At 50.9% G+C, this 15,969-nt stretch overlaps 1 protein-coding gene across 4 annotated transcripts in view; it reads left to right on the forward strand.

The window, feature by feature from the left end:
- The window catches only part of FYCO1 (FYVE and coiled-coil domain autophagy adaptor 1), an 85,835-nt gene extending 71,140 nt beyond the window's left edge, over window positions 1-14,695 (forward strand). For 3 of the 4 annotated variants that reach the window (XM_033413202.2, XM_033413205.2, XM_049716288.1), the window contains 4 exons: window positions 1,651-1,861; window positions 8,727-8,836; window positions 9,275-9,414; window positions 10,835-14,695. In XM_033413202.2, the coding sequence (XP_033269093.1) occupies window positions 1,651-1,861; window positions 8,727-8,836; window positions 9,275-9,377 (424 nt within the window). In that variant the 3' untranslated portion in view covers window positions 9,378-9,414; window positions 10,835-14,695. The remainder of the gene's footprint in view (window positions 1-1,650; window positions 1,862-8,726; window positions 8,837-9,274; window positions 9,415-10,834) is intronic. The other variant, XM_033413203.2, reaches the window with a different exon arrangement.
- Window positions 14,696-15,969: the final 1,274 nt, after the last annotated feature.

Genomic DNA, 15,969 nt, shown 5'->3' on the forward strand with positions numbered 1-15,969 from the left:
GAGTAAGTAATGCAGCAAGATTGCCATGTTGTAAGAGACCTCTTTTCCAAAATGGACCCTTCTGCCTACTTGCAGATTCTTGAAAATTGTAAATATTGGACACGACCTTTTTTTTACTATAATTAGCAATAAAGCTTAAATTAACACATGGGAAAATGGTCCATGGAATTAAATTTTTACACAGGTGAATGACCTGTATCAGAGCTGTTCCTTAGAGCATTTTGGTTTTCTAATCATTGATTAGTCTTCTCATTTGCAAAGCTTGGGGAGTATTCCCATCCACCTCTACGACTTTGGAGCCAACAGAATTCTTAGCACCACCACTTATTTGCTGTGCAGTCTTGGGCAAGTTACCTGCCCTCTCTGAGTTTTGGTTTCCACCCCTGTGTTAAAGGGCACAGTAATATTTTTGTTCATGAAAGGCAGTTTGGTGTAGTAGAAAGGCAGTGGCTTTGGATCAGACCTGTATGGACCTGGATAGAGTTGCTTAGTCTTTTTGAATCTTAGCTTCCTCGTGTGTAGACGGGAGCATCATGCTTCCTCACATAGCCCTTGTGACAACACCAGAAGCTGGCGAGCAGAGGTAGCCCTTGCACAGTTGAGGAGAGGAGATGGGACCGTCCAGGGCCGCACACTCCTGAGCTGCAACCCCGCACTGGAGGCCCTGCCCTCGTGGACCTCGCTCACCTGCTGCCTCCAGATTTGCTGGGCAGGAGGAGGCACCACTTAATCAGGGAGACTTTGCCCTTCAGCACAGGTTCATCTTCTAACGTAACTGTCACACCCGCCAGAGGCAGGCATGGTTGTCCCTGTCTGCAGGTGAGGAACCTGAGGCTGACATGAGGGTGAGCCCTGCGGCAGATGAGAAGCGAGGCAGGTACCAGCACCGGGTACTCTGGGTCCTGCAGAGAAACTCACTGTCCCTAAACCCTTTAAACTTTTGGAACTGGCTCTTAATCCAGCTAATGAGAGTTAGAATAGGGACACAGCCCCAAGAAGCCTGTCTCCCCAAGGCCCTCAGACTACCCTGCATTAAAGAGTCTGGGGTGTTTGCATTTATGAAAAGTCAGGGTGCCTGGTTGGAATTTTTTGGCAGGCCCCGGATTTCCGCTGAAAAGAGGGATGACTGACAGAAAGGGCAGGAGGTTTCAAACGATGCGTGTGCTTACTTCTGGTGCTAATTAGGTAAAAGCGGGAGGCAAGGAACTGGAAGGAGAAAGGGGAGAGAAAGAGTGGACAGCTGAGCCGCAGGGCAGCTGCAGGAGAGCTGCAGAAAGCTGAGGCCTCGGCACGCGCTTCCCGTCCTTGAGCGGCACAGAGCGGCCCAGGCTGTCCTCTCAGTTCCAGCCGGCTTGCAGGGACCACACCAGCTCCTCGCGGGCAAGGATTATCATCTGTATTTTTTACTTCTGTGTCCCCAGTGCCTAGAGCTATGCCAGGCACCTAGTAAGTGCTCAGGAAACATCTGATGGCATGAGCTGCACATCAAGAATTCTCCCATGTTTAAGCGTGTCAGTCATGGGGACCCAGGGCTTTTCCTCCCAAGAGCCTCCAGGGTTTCCAGTCACCTCGGAGTCACAGACAACCTGGCCAGTGGACTCAAACGCTTTCCCTGCTTTGATCAAGTCCCTCTCTGCATTCGTATTTTAGGATAAAATTACCCCTCACGGTGGAAGAGATCGCCAACTTTGGGGAGGGCAACAGGGAGCTGTTTGTGAGGTCCAGTACCTATAGCCTCATCCCCATCACTGTGGCCGAGGCAGGCCTCACCATCAGCTGGGTCTTCTCCTCCGACCCCAAGAGTATCTCCTTCAGTGTGGTGTACCGGGAGGCGGAGGACACACCGCTGGATCAATGTAAGGTGAGGCCATCTCCCTGCCAGCAGGATTCCCCGGGCAGAGCTTATCTGGGATGTTCTGAGAGGGGCACAGAGAGGCCAGAGTGGGAAAACCCCCTGGGCTGCATCATGCAGAGCAGGCAACACACCCGGGCTTGTCCAGCCTGGGGGAGGAGAGCTGCCTTCTAATGTCTGAAGGCCTACTCCTGGGTCAGCTTCAGACTGACCTTAGAATAGGTTGGTAGGTGAAACTGAAAGGAATACAGATGTGTGACTCAGTTTAAGGATCATTTCTTTAACAGAGCCATGCGGAGCAAGAATGGGTCACCATGGGAGGTGGGGACCAAGATCTTTGCTTCTGGTTATGAGCTTAGGGTGTTCAGCATCTCACCTCAGAAAGGTCAGTAGAGGCTCATAGCCATTGTGTCACTTGGGTGGGCTGGAAATCTTCGTGGCAGATACCAGTTCATAAACTCCTAAGACATTCTAAACATGGGACATTGACAGTGGCCGGGACCATAGTTCTCAACCTTGGCCACACATTAGAAACACCTGGGAAGCTTTTTTTAAAATAAATTTATTTATTTTTTAATTTTATTTATTTTTGGCTGTATTGGGTCTTCATTGCCGTGTGCATGCTTTCTCTAGTTGCGGCGAGCGGGGTCTACTCTTCATTGTGGTGCACGGGCTTCTCATCGCAGTGGCTTCTCTTGTTGCGGAGCACGGGCTCTAGGCATGCGGGCTTCAGTAGTTGTGGCACACAGGCTCAGTAGTTGTGGCTCACAGGCTCAGTAGTTGTGGCTCACAGGCTCTAGAGTACAGGCTCAGTAGTTGTGGCTCACAGGCTTAGTTGCTCTGCGGCATGTGGGATCTTCCCGGACCAGGGCTCGAACCCATGTCCCCTGCATTGGCAGACGGATTTTTAACCACTGCACCACCAGGGAAGCCCTGGGAAGCTTTTTAAAACACACTTCTGAGTCCACACCCCAGACCACTAAACCAGAATGTCTAAGGGGGATCCAGGCATCCTTAGATGGTCCCAGTGGGCAATCAAGGTTGAGAGCCACTGGTTTAGCTCAAGGGGAAGAAGAGTAGAAAGGATGGAGTAGGATGCAGAGCACAGGACAATGAACAGCCTCCGGGGGCGCTGATTCACTGTGGGCCGAGGAAGAGGGAGGGTCTGAATTCCACACCTGAATCTCTGCAGGGAGGGTGCCAGGGGATGATGGAGGGAGAGCTGGTTTGGGTGGAAACACGAGTTCCATTTGAATCACTGTGAGTGGAAGGAATAGTGAGGACAGTCACACAGGCTGGATTGGAGCTCCAGGTAGATCCTAGACTTTTAATACAAAATCTCCATTTTCTAAGAATGAAGCTAGAGAGGAGCAATTTGAAGTTGTGTGAAAGAAGCCTTCTGTGAAGTCTCTGCGATGACATCCACTAGTCCCTCACGCTTGTGGTCCTCTGGGTGTCCTAAGGGGCTCGCGGTGAGGGCTGGGGAAGGCCCAGAGCCCCAGGAGGGCCAGGCTCGGGCATGCTGGCACACAGGTCGCCGCTCCAGCTTCGGTATCCACATGGGCGGACGTGTGTCCGTCTGTGTTTGCTCTCCTGCCATCCCTGTCCTGGTGATATCTGCCTATTATAGAGATTGCTTTGTCATTTCCTTCCTCTTCAAATTCACTCCTTAAATTTAATTCTAGCCCCCCTGAGTTGGCCTTGATTATTGGAGTCTCGTGCTCATGCTTATTTAAAAACTGCTCTGCCCCTCTTTTCCTTTTGGAGGCTCACAGCCACACCACACATGTAGCCTTGGAGCCCTTCCTTCCCAAGCGGTTCTGAGCGTCCACCCGGGAGGTCCTGGGCTTGTGGTCAGGGAGTGGATTCAGGCTCACTGCTGCCACCTGGGCACATGTCTCGGTCCATGAGGCAGGTCTTAGTCCCACCTTGCTGGTGAGGAAACTCGGGTGCAGAGCGGCCTGCCTGGGCAGTTGGTTGGGCAGCAGTTTAAGCAGCGTGCTGCTCAGCTCTGCACTAGCAACCAGCTGCACCACCTGGAACTCAGCACCAGCACCTTCGCTGCTCACCTCCTGTTCCCAATGCCCACCGAGCGCCTCGCACTGTCTGCCCACGTTAGATACTGGTGGATATTTGTGGGAGGGAGAGAGGGAGGTGACTAGATCCGGTCTTCACGCCTCTCTCCTTGCTCAGACACTCACCAGCCTAATCCTCATGGCCCTGGGAGACCTGTGTGGTTCCTCCCAGGAATCAGGAGCTCAGGGACGCCCAGGAGCCATCCTCATCTCTGGCTCCCTTATTGCCTGAAGGATATGGTTACCATTGTCTTTCCCACAGTGGACGCCAGGGGGCAGAAGGAGCCCATCTGCAGGGTGGGTGAGAAGGGTGCTCAGGTGCTCCTCTGCCGTCACAGGCGCAACTGTCACCAGCCAGCTGTGGGGATGGCTGTTATGTCTGCCTGTGGTTGAGAATCTACATCCAGGCTCACACCTTTAGCATCTATCCTGGGGACTCCCCGTATGATGCCCTGACCAGACTGGACCTTATTGGGAACAATGGGACATAGTGCAAATTGCAACACTCAGGTTTCGTGATTGTGGAGGTTCAGGCATGAGGAGCTATGCTGTGTACTTGCACTCTGTTCACAACCATTTAGTGTATGCTGTATACTGGGCTCTGTAGGGTGGGCCCACTGGGGATAAAGAGAGAAGGAACAGCATGGGATCTGCCCTTGAGGAGCTCATGGTGTGATCAGAGAGAGACCTTATTTAAAAAACAACTGTGGGGGAAAAAAGAAAGAAACAACTGATTCCAGGTGGTGACTGTCGTGGTGGGGTGGCACTTGGGGGTGGGGGGCAGACACCTAACCTGGGGAGCAGTGATCGGGGCAGGAGACTCTTGGGCCAAACCAAGAAAAGCTGTGGGGAGGGGATGGCAGGGGGACATGGGTTAAAGGAAAAGCGTACAGGTGGAGGGAACAGCATGGAAGGCCAGTCCCATCTCTAGGGGCATGTCAGACACTCCCACTCGGGACCACCCTCTCTCCAGAGGGACCTCCTCTATCAAGGCCATACCTTGACACTGAGATTAGAGACTGTGACTTTGGGAAGCACTTGACGAAAGAAGCGGTAAATCAAGGACTTGAGGCTACCCATGTGCAGACTGCTGCCCTGAAGCCTGGGACAAATCAGGGAAGAAGACCGAGGCCCTGCCTCTCTCTTTGGCCAGAGAAGCTCAGAGGCCTGCCTTAGTCTACTGGGAGCAAGGACCCTTGATTTTTAACAGCTTTATTGAGGTATAATTTACACACCATATAATTCACCCATTTAAAATGTGCAATTCACTGTTATTTCAGTATTATTCACAGAGTTGTGTAACCATCACCACTGTCTGATTTTAGATCATTTTCATCATCCCCCAAAACAAAAAGAAACCCTGTGCCCATTAGCAGTCACTCCCCAACCTCCACCCAGCAACCACCAACCTACCTTCTGTCCTTACAGATTCCCGGTTCTGGACATTTCATGTGAATGGAATCATGCAATATGTGGCCTTTTGAGACTGACTTTTTCCATTTAACATAGAACCCTGGCTCTGCACCAGGCCGCCAGGTCACTAGAGTCCCTCGAGAAAGCAGTAAAACCAACTTGGACTGTTTTGCAGACATATCACTTAAATCAGGTCATGGGCGCCCAAGCACTGGAGGCTGATGCGAGACGCCCCCAGAGCTCACACAGCAGAGACCTGTCTCACTCAGGGTTACATGAGACCCCAGTCATCTCCCGTCACCTCTGCTGTATGGGCTTTGACACCAGAGCCTTCGTTAATCTCCCCTAGACGTTTTGATTGATTGATTTTAAAATCAGTCTTACAGATTTTGACCGTGGTAGAAAAAACAGCAGCTGGAACGAACCAAAAGTCCATAGAGTAGACTGTTTAAAGAAATGAAGAGTATTATCTTACACGTGTCCTCTTCAGAGGACCTGCCTTAACAAGCTCTTGGGTTTTGCTTTGTAATCAAAGTAGTGTGTGGGAAGGTTGAGGTGCGGGGCACACAGGCGTCCCTGTGTAAACAGCAAGCCTTTCTCCCCAGCACTTCCTCCTACATGTGGTTGCTGAAGTATCTTAGGCCAGGCTCAGAATTTTTAGGTTATGCATCACGGGAACAGACCCAACCACCCAGCCTCCCAGGATTCTCAGTCCCCAGTGGAATTAGAATATTGTAGAACATTAATGGAACTTGATGAGATAAGAAGCAGCTGCCACAGAGCCCACGCATAGTAGGTCCTCATGCATCTTTGTCCCTTCCGGGCTTGTCTTGGGCCCGTCCTACTCCCTCACCACCACCAGCTTCCTGCCAGAGCACATGTACTGTGGTGTCAGGAACATACTGTGTGCCGTCTCTCTCTCCCATGCCTTTGGGATCTCCCTCTTGACTTCTCTCTGACCCATATGTTATTTAGCTTCCAAATATTTTGGGATTTTCCAGGCAACTGCTTTTTTTTTTCTTACTTCATTCCATTGTCAGAAAATGCACTTTGTATAGTTTGACTCCTTTTAAATGTAAGTTTTGGGTTTTTTTTTTTTTAATGGCCTAGAATATGGCCTACCTGGTGAATGTTTCAAGTACACTTGAAAAGCGTGTGTGTTCTGCTATTGTTGGGTGGAGTGTTCTATACATATCAGTTGATAGTGTTCTTCTATTTCCTTACTGAGTTCCTGTCTACTTATTTCATCAATTATTGAGGGACATTAAAATATCCAACTATAATTATGAATTTATTCTATTTCTCCTTGTAACTCTACCACTTTTTGCTTCATATGTGTTGAAGCTCTGTCATTAGGGGCATAAATGTTTAGGATTGTTTTGGCCCCTTGATGAAATTGACATCTTTATCATTATGAAACTGTCCCTGGCCACATTCTTTGATATAAAAATCTACTTTGATATTAATATAGTCAATCCCTCTTTCTTTTGACTAGTGTTAACATGGTATATCTTCTTACATCCTTTTAACTTCTTTGTATCTTTACATTTAAATTGTATTTCTTGTAGGCATGATGGGGTTGGGGCTTGCTTTTATCCAACCTGATAATACATGCCTTTCAATTGGGATGTTTAGCCTACTTACATTTAATGTGATTGTCAATAAGGTTAGGTTTGAGTCTCTCATCTTACTGTTTTTTATTTGTTCCATCTGCTTGTTGTTCTCTTTTCCTCTCAAAGCAGTAAACTAGGGCAATTGCAGGGCTCACCTTGTTCTCTCACGGATCACTGTCCATCATTGCCTGATGTACAGTGTCTTAAAAACTGTTTTGTATATTTTGTTGGTTTTGGTTGTTACTTGAGAGGGTAAATCTTAGCCATTCTCCCATGCTTTTGAATATGTTGTCCCTGCTGCCTGGAGCTGCCAGAGCTCCCTATAACCAGCTAAGTTGTCCAAGCTCAGTGTTGCCTCTTCCAGGAAGTCTTCCCTGATTCTGCCTCTCCTCCCTCCCACCCAGAGGCTGGGATAGGCACCCCTCCCTGGTAGACCCCTCGTGACAGTCTCACCCAACATAATTGAATGTTTTTTTATCTGTTGTCACCATTAAACCACAAGATCCTTAAGGGCAGCAGAGCCTTTTGTGGGAACTTACTTCACTTTGGGAACTTTGTGGCCACCATGTAGTGTTTCAGGAAACAGGTAGCTGTATTCAAGTTTGAGTTGAAAAAGTAACCACATCTTTCTAACTATTTTGGAGTCAGTCATTTTGCACAGGTTGAAAAATGTTTAATAGGAAAAAATTAAAACTAAATTTAACAAAAATTGAATTTCCAAAAAAAGAGCAACATTTAATTTTGTAGAGAATGAAGATTTTTACATTGTGGGGCAGCTCACCACCTTAGGAACCCGTCGCTAACATGTTACATGGTCTGCGTGACCATTCATGTGTAGTCCCAACTGGGAGGCTTATGGATGCTTAATGAGACAAGACCCTCTAAGACCCCTTCGAGGGTCTTGTCTCTAAGTGGCTCTAAGTGCTTGTCCCTTCAAAAAAATGTTTTTAATTTTGGTTGGCTCTTGTGTTAATTCCTGTCATATCTTCAATTTTAGAGTATCTTAGCTGGCTAACAGGTTGAAGACTCTGCCCATGGGAAAGAGGTTGGCCATCGATAGACCCCAGCCCTGGCCCTGTCCAGCTCACAGCATTTGCTCAGATTTGGCCTCTGACAGTGAGGCCCTTAGAAAATAAATGTCTCCTGGGATTAATTTCTCATTCTCAGAGGAGATAGAGAGGAAGCAGGAGACTTGGAAAGATGAAAGGGCTCTGAGGCATATGGACCGACTGGGGCCAAGTGAGAAGCCACGGGTGGAGCCAGGGGTGGTCAGCCTGGGGCCCAGCAGCTTCACAAAGTGCTCTAGAGATGTGGAAAGAGGGCTCGGCCTGTCCTGTGAGACCCCCAAGGGTAGCAGCACCTGCGCAAAAGAAAGAGCCAGGCAGGATTTCACCTAGAATAAGCCTCACCTTCCTGAAGCCAGAAGGAGGCTGTTCCTCTGGATGGTGGAGCGTTCTGGCACTGGCCGTGGTCAGAGGAGGCTGGAGGACCATTCTTTTGGGATGCTGACCAATTCATGATTCTGGATGAAACTCGTGTCTACAGCCTCCCCACTATCTCAAGTTATCGACCCACCCAGGGCATGTGGAAGGTACCCCACCGATCCTGGGGGCTGATCTCAGCCCCAACCCTGCTCAGCTGTGACCTTAGACGAGGCAGGCACTCAGCTTCCCTGGGCCTCAGTTTCCTTCCCCAAGATACAGAGTCTGCCCAGAGGATCCATGGTGCCCTCTCAGCTTCTGTTTCACTTTTCCTATCTGCCTTGTCTCCCAGGTGCTCATTCCCACAACCCGATGCAATTCCCACAAGGAGAACATCCAGGGCCAGCTCAAGGTCCGCACACCAGGCATCTACATGCTCATCTTCGACAACACCTTTTCCAGGTAGGGGCCACCTCATTCATCAGCATCCAGGGGAATCCACCTGGCACCTGGTCCCAAGAAGAGAGGTGGATGTTTAAAAGAAGTTATTTAATTATCAGTAGCTTATCATCAGTAGTTCTTTGATTTTAGACCTATGCTTTGGTGTTCCAGTGTCTGTTACAGACTGTGTAACACACAGGCTAATACTTACAGACTCTCGCCACATGGCAGGTGTGTTCTCCGCCCTCCGCTCTTACTTACTTCAGCCCCACATCAGCCTCATGCAATAGGGACTGTCTTTCTCCTTGTGTTACTACTAAGAGACTGAGGACCAGAAGGATAGAAGAGTGACAATCCCAAGTCACACAGCTGGTGGTGGAGCTGGATTTGAACCCAGGTGGCCAGGCTGCAGACTCTAGGCTCTTACCCGGGATGCTCTTCTGCCTCTCTGCTGTCCAGATTCCCACTGCCCAGACCAGAGAAGAGCCCAGTAAATATAGTGGAAGGATTAGGTGGATGGATGGATGGATGGATGAGAGAGAAGCGAAGGAATGAAGGCTAAAGTTTGAGACCAGAGCTGTGAGGACCAGAGCTGTGAGGTGAGGCCCCTGGGCCCTCCTGTCATGGGAGTAGAGCAGCAGGTACCATCTTTGGGAAGCACTGTTTCAAAGCACCAGATGCAGATCCAGGAGTGTAGGGCTTGCGGGGCAGGAGGATGGGGATGTAGGGAGATAAGGCTGGAGGGGCAGCCAAGAAAGGAAGTAGGATAGAGGACCACCATTGGTTGAGCATCTGCTGTGAGCCAGGGGCCTACGTCATGGAGACGTGAGACAGGTTGCCGGGCACCTGTCCCTTTTGTGTCTTCTGCTTCAGCGTAAGCCCTTAATTGGGGCTTGCCTCTTTTATAAGACCTGTCTTGTCAGCATCCAGCCACATCCTCTCTGAGCAGGACCTTGAGCTAGCGGCCACATCCCTCCACATGGGCACCCTTCCAAGCCCACTTAATAGGCTGGGAATAACTTAATAGGACACTCTAAGGGAAAGCTAGAGTGCCACCCCCTCACCACCTCCAGGCCTTGAACTCTCAGGGCTTGTGGCCGTGGGCATCTACCAAGGGAGAGGTTAGAAGAATGGGCTTCCCACCTTGCCCCACTCCTTCCCCTCCCCCCACCCCCACCCCCCATGAACATGAACACACCTTGAGTTAGCAGGACTCTCGGGCACAGGCCCAGCGTGTCCAGAGAGCTGCTTTCGGACTGGACGTGGGCCTCAGCCCCTCTGGGGCAGCAGTTAGGAGACCTGGTGGAGGCCAGCCAGGCACAGGCTCTGCTCTTCCCTCTGTGGGTTTTAGTTGAACCCCAGTTTCCTCTGAAGTGGCAGCCAGCATTTTTACTACCTCACAGAGCCCCACTGTGTGTTGACGGAGAGGCCGGTAGAGGCATGTTGAGGGCAGAGTGCAGCCCCAGGCTGGCCCCCAGTTATCATTAGAAGCGGCCGTGGTGCAGTGACACACTCTGGCCTTAATCCACTGAGGTCATCTCAGGGGCCAACTCGAGACTTCCAAAGCATGGACAGCAAAATGGATTTCGATGCCCAGGCAGAATGAAATCCAGGCTCACTTCCACCGTATATGTCCTCTCCGTGCCTGCTCCATTCACTTCCCCAGTGCAGTCCAGACCACCTAGACCCCGGAGACCCCCGGGACTGCTTCAGAGCAGCAAGGCAAGCGGGGGCGGGGCTTCACAGTGTGAGACCAAATGGGCCTTTCTGCACCCAAGCCCCAGGAAAGTCTGTGGCGGTGTCCCAAGACCCCTGATACTTTGCAGGGAGATGTCTCTGCTAGACAGACAGGAAGTGGGGGTGAGGGGGCCTGGAAGAGTCCGCACATTCTGCAAGATGCCCCAGCCTCCGAGCAGAGGTCTCTGCACGAAGACTCGCCGTGCCAGGTCACTGCAGCTGCTGCCCCTCGGGCTTTTAGCCCTCAAGGTAACACCTCCTTTTCCATTTCTGTTTCCTCAGGTTTGTCTCCAAGAAAGTATTTTATCACTTAACGGTTGACCGGCCTGTGATCTACGATGGAAGTGATTTCCCGTAGCCTCAAGCACGTGGATGTTAATAGTTTCCCATTACCCACAGGAAACACTACTCTTCCTCTCCTGTTACAAAACCCAAAAAACAGCAACCAGCTGCTCTGAAGCCATCAAGATCCACTGTGCAGCGGGCCCTTGGCTGCCCTTGGAGCTGGGTTCCTCGTACTCAGCACCACGCACGTCACTCTTAGCCCTGTGGCTTCTAAGGGCTCAGGCAACGTTTCCATTGTCCTCACACCCAGAGGGACACTATGCCAAAGTTTCAAACACTCAGGAGACCACTGGCCTCTCCTGGGGGCACAGTTGGTTCCAGGCCTCCTGTGGAGAGTTTCCCAGGCGAGAGAGGATCCCAACTTCTGCTCAGGGAGAGACATGGCCCCCCTGTGCCCAGCCTGGGGCCACGTATCATGGGTGACCATGAGCTGGGATGCCCTGGCCAGACCCTGTGAGGCCCTCGAGTCCTCCCAGGAAAAGGAGGTCGGGGCACCCGGGGGCCCACCCAAGATCCCAACCAGCCTCCTCCATCATGCTCCTGTCCCTTCCTGCCCCGTGAGTCCAGGGCTGCTCCAGAACTCAGCCATTTCAGAGGGTCCTCCAGCTGCACTTGCCTCCTGGCCCTTCTGTCCTCAAGCAAAGCCCTTCACTCAGCCAGACCTCTCAACGGCTCAAAACATCACCCTAAGAATCAGAATTGAAGCTAATCCAGGGAACAGAACCCACCTACTGAGGGCCTGCAGTGCTGTCTGTCTACGGACGGCCAGAGCCCAGATGCTGGGTAATGTCAACGCCATGACCAAAACGCAGGGTTGTGCATCAGCCTATAGGGCTCACTCCTTAGCCGACAGCCTGTCTTTGTTTATATCAATAAGAGCTTCTGCCTCACCTGCAGATATGTTTACTAAAGATCATAAATCAGGGTAGGAACCACTTTTAAAAATTGGGGCTTCTTAACAAAAGTCTTTGGTAACTCAAGTGTCAACAGGCATAATTCATGAATCTGCTCTTTGCACACCTCTTGGTCCCCCCTCCCCACCTACCAGATTCCCCACACCCCATTTGCCCACTTCCTGCTGCTCAGCCTGCACCTGACACCTGTGAGCTGCCTCCCTCTGGGGCAAATGAATCCTCTGTCCTTTTCCAGGACGAGAGAAGGAGATAGTCTTCCTGTTCTCTGTGGCCCTTTTCTCCCACCACAGAGGGCTCACCTTTGACGGCCTTTTTGTGCCCTGTTCACAGGGCAGTCAGGTCCCAGGTACTTTTCACAGTGAGTAGAACATCTGACAAAGCAGCCCACCTTGGCTGGGGACAGGGAGAGGGTGCCGGGCAGGGTGACTGTGGGTCTGAGTGTTGGGCCCAGCCAGCCCTCCAGCTAGCCTGGTGACTAGGCCAAGCCACAACACCTCTAAGCTTTATCTCGTGGTTCACAAGCCTGGTCTGACCAGTTCTGAGAGCTGGAGAATGGGTCAGGAACCCCAGGCCAAGTTCAGCTCAGACCCCACACCCACCATGCACCAGCAGAGAGGACTTGTGGGGCAGGGGTAGGAGGAAATGACTTTGGCGATCGATTCAGAACTTTGATTTAAACAGGAGACTTAGGCACTCCCAGTCACTTTAAGTGGGGTTTGGGACATGGTGAACAGAACCTTCCAGAGAGATTAGCGCAGAGAAAAGCTGGATCTCTTGTGCTGTCTTTCCTGGGAGCAGTCGCCTGTGGCAGAAAGCCACGTCTCTAGCATCTCCTCGAGCAAGGTCCTGACAGCGCTCAGCACCAAAGCGGAAATAGCCCCCAGAGACTTCCTAGCCTCAGTGCTTGTCCTCACAGGGTGCCACACAGCCTATAGGTTGTTCCAGGGCGAATTATCCTGCCTTTAAAGCCACCCACCTTCTTGGATAGTCAGGTGTAGCTAGTCCACCACGTGGGAGAAACTAACAAAACCCAGAGCAGTCTGGGATCTTGGTTTGAGTGCTTAGCTTTCCCAGGATACCGTGGAGACTGGCCAAGCTGATGGCCTTCTGCTGGTATCACCACCGTCACCTGCAGCTAGAACCAGCGTTTCGAGAGTAGCTGATGTGTTTCCTGCGAAAGGCCTGGAACATTCCATTTGAGGCTGATTCTGAACCTCTGTCACTCAGCCCAACTGTAGCTTAAAAAATCACTTGGCTCTTGTGACGCCAACCCAGAGCCACTCCTGCAGGAGAGCGTGGGCCCCTAGTGGCACCACAACAAAAGGTGACTGCAGTTGTGCAAAAAGGCCATTGCTGTGTTCAGAGACCTGCCCCCCGACCCCCGGTCACACCCCGCTTCTGCAGCATATGTATTTTTTGTGTTGAATGGACTCCTGTCCTTTGTTCCTTTGCTGTGCGCGCTCAGGTTTGCTGTGCACTATGCGGCTAGAGAATATGTATGGCTGCAGATATGCTTGCAGCCATATTTAGGTATGGCTTCTATAAATAGCTTTCTTATTTTAAACAGGTTCCCAATTTTACTGAGGCTGTGGGGTTGCAGTATTTTTTTTGTAATGCAAACAACAATGAAGGACAGCTATTGAAAGTGGTGGCTCCACCCAGTAGACTGAACTACACTAGAAGTCAAGAAGGAGGAAACATCCTTGGGGTCTCAGATCACTATTTAAAAGCAAAAACAAAACCCTAGCAGCCCCTTGATGGCCCAGCTCTCTGAATAACCGTCACTCTTTAGTATTGATACCAGCCACCTTGCTCACCACTGTCTCAGAAGCCACTGATCACCCTCGCCCATGAACACAGCCTCTGTCAGGCACACTCATGAACCTCAAGGAAGGGCATTTGGGAGAAAGCGTGGCCTCCGCAGAGCGCTTCTGGCTGGAGCCCACCTACTCCAGGTCTACAGGACCAAGAGCAGGCAAGGAAATTCTCAAGCAGGAATCTGGAACTGAAACACCACATAGGGTTTAGAAAGTAGACATGAAAAGCCACACTATGTAGTTCAGAAATAGAGGGGATGGTTTTTCTGGCAATTTTCAGTTGTCACTCACCTTCGGTGGTGAAGTCATTCCAGACTCACATGAAAAGAAATCCCCGTTTGGGGATGGAATCTCAATCTGTTTTATGATACTGGTTAGATGTCCACTGACATGGTTTTATAGGAGTTTCAATTTCAGAAGCCCACCCTGGTGACTCTACATGGGAGAATCCCATCCTTGACTCAGAGGTTTTGAGAATCAGCAGAGCCACCATCTGTGATGCTCAGAACCAAGGGTTGCCCAGAGACTGGAGTCAGCCATCCACATTTACAAAATGCTTACCTGAAATGTACTTTTCAGTGGAACCTTGGGTAAGTTTCTCTCTTTTCATTGTGCTTCTTCCAAGGAAACAGGAAAGACTGAGTTAATGCCTTTTCTCTCTTAAGCACTTTTTCAAAATAATAAAGTACATCTTTAAATTTGGGGAGGCATTTCTGATAAAAAGGCTTCCTTAGAACCTTAGGACAAGTGTTATCCAGAGATGATTCTGCCCCTGGTGGCTGCAGAGCAACAGTGAAGCCTCAGTTGGATGGCTTCCAAATCGGAATTGCACTTTAATTGACTAATCCTCAGTTCTTGCAGCCTTATGGGATAGCAGGTCTGGAAACCCATCGCATTCTTATCTGCCAAAGAATTACCCAGAAGCACATCAAATGTCAACACGCTACCTGCACAGCAGGGGTGATGAACTTTTGTATCCCAAAACATATTCCTTATAGCATCTGCTGCACCATTTGGGAATGTCTTTATTTTTAACCTCAGGATTTAAATAAACACTATGTCATTGACAGTAGTGTCATCTTTCATTCTGTTGAGACATAAGGCAAGCGATGAAGTTGCCCACAGCAGAGTCGGGGTCGAGCTGCCCTTCTGGGACACGTCTTGTACCATGACTTTTCAAAAGGGCCTGAGCCAGCAGCTGCCCTGAACAGTTGCCACATGGCCTGGTATCTGGACCCACAGTCTGCTCTGAGGCCTGTGTTCAGACCTGCCTGAGCCATCGCAATGCACCAACCCACTGCCCTCTGCCAGATGAGCTTTTGCGTTCAGCAAAATTCCCCAGCCCTCCCCTGGTCCTCAAAGAGCACACAGAGCAAAGAGCGACCTGATTTACCAGAATAATGGGGTGGGGGAGGAGGTCACGGTGACCGAAAACCACAGTTAGTGAATCTGGATATAAATCTGGGCAAGACTGCCAGCACGAGGCAGTACAGAGGATCAGCAAAGAGCCTGGACACAGGCCCCGAGGTGCATGTCCCAGCCACTCCACCGGGCAGATTGAGCTCAGGCTGGGCAGTCCATCTGCACTCACCTCTCCTGAGTGCCTTGTGCCCCACAGAGCCCCTCCCAGTCCCCCTTCCCTCCACCTCCCTCCAACCCTCCCCCTGCCCCCCCCCCGATTCTCCTGTGGCCTCATCTTTCATCAGTTACTCAGGAATAAGTTACTTTCCATAATCGGATTGTTCCCACTAGGGCCAGGACCTGTGTTTCTTGCATCTTCAACTCCCTCTGCCTCACCTCACAGCAACCAGCACTGTGCCAGGCACGAGAGCGCTCGCCAGCCTCTGAATCGGCGAGGACACTCGGTGCCTTGGTCAGCTCTAAGCCATCGACGATCCCACTGGCCAACTTGGCCAGAGACAAACTCCCCAAACCCCCATGTCAGAGAAGGACAAAGGGCAAGCCTGCAGGGGAGGTTTGGGGAGAATGGAGGTGAGCTGGTCACTAGATCCGACCCCTCACAACCCCCTATACCCTCAAGTCAAGCCTCTTACTGTCCAGTAACAGAAGAGTGGTTTATCCAAGTGCCCAGAACAGCACAGCAGAAGGATTTCTTTATTAATAGGACAGTCCCTCCCGACACTCAGGTGGCCACGTGGACTGGGCCTAGAAGGAGAACCGACGGGGACACACGGATGTGCAGGCTGCTCTATCTGGGCTGGGATCCTTCGTGGCAGAATCCCTGTGCGCCTCACCCCACCTGCTGAACCGCTGAGTAGTCCAAGGTGACCAAAGCAATCCTCCGCTCCAGGGTTTCCCAGCCCCCACTCGATTCCAGGCA

The sequence above is a fragment of the Orcinus orca genome, chromosome 10, assembly GCF_937001465.1.
Source record: "Orcinus orca chromosome 10, mOrcOrc1.1, whole genome shotgun sequence".
Taxonomy (NCBI): domain Eukaryota; kingdom Metazoa; phylum Chordata; class Mammalia; order Artiodactyla; family Delphinidae; genus Orcinus; species Orcinus orca.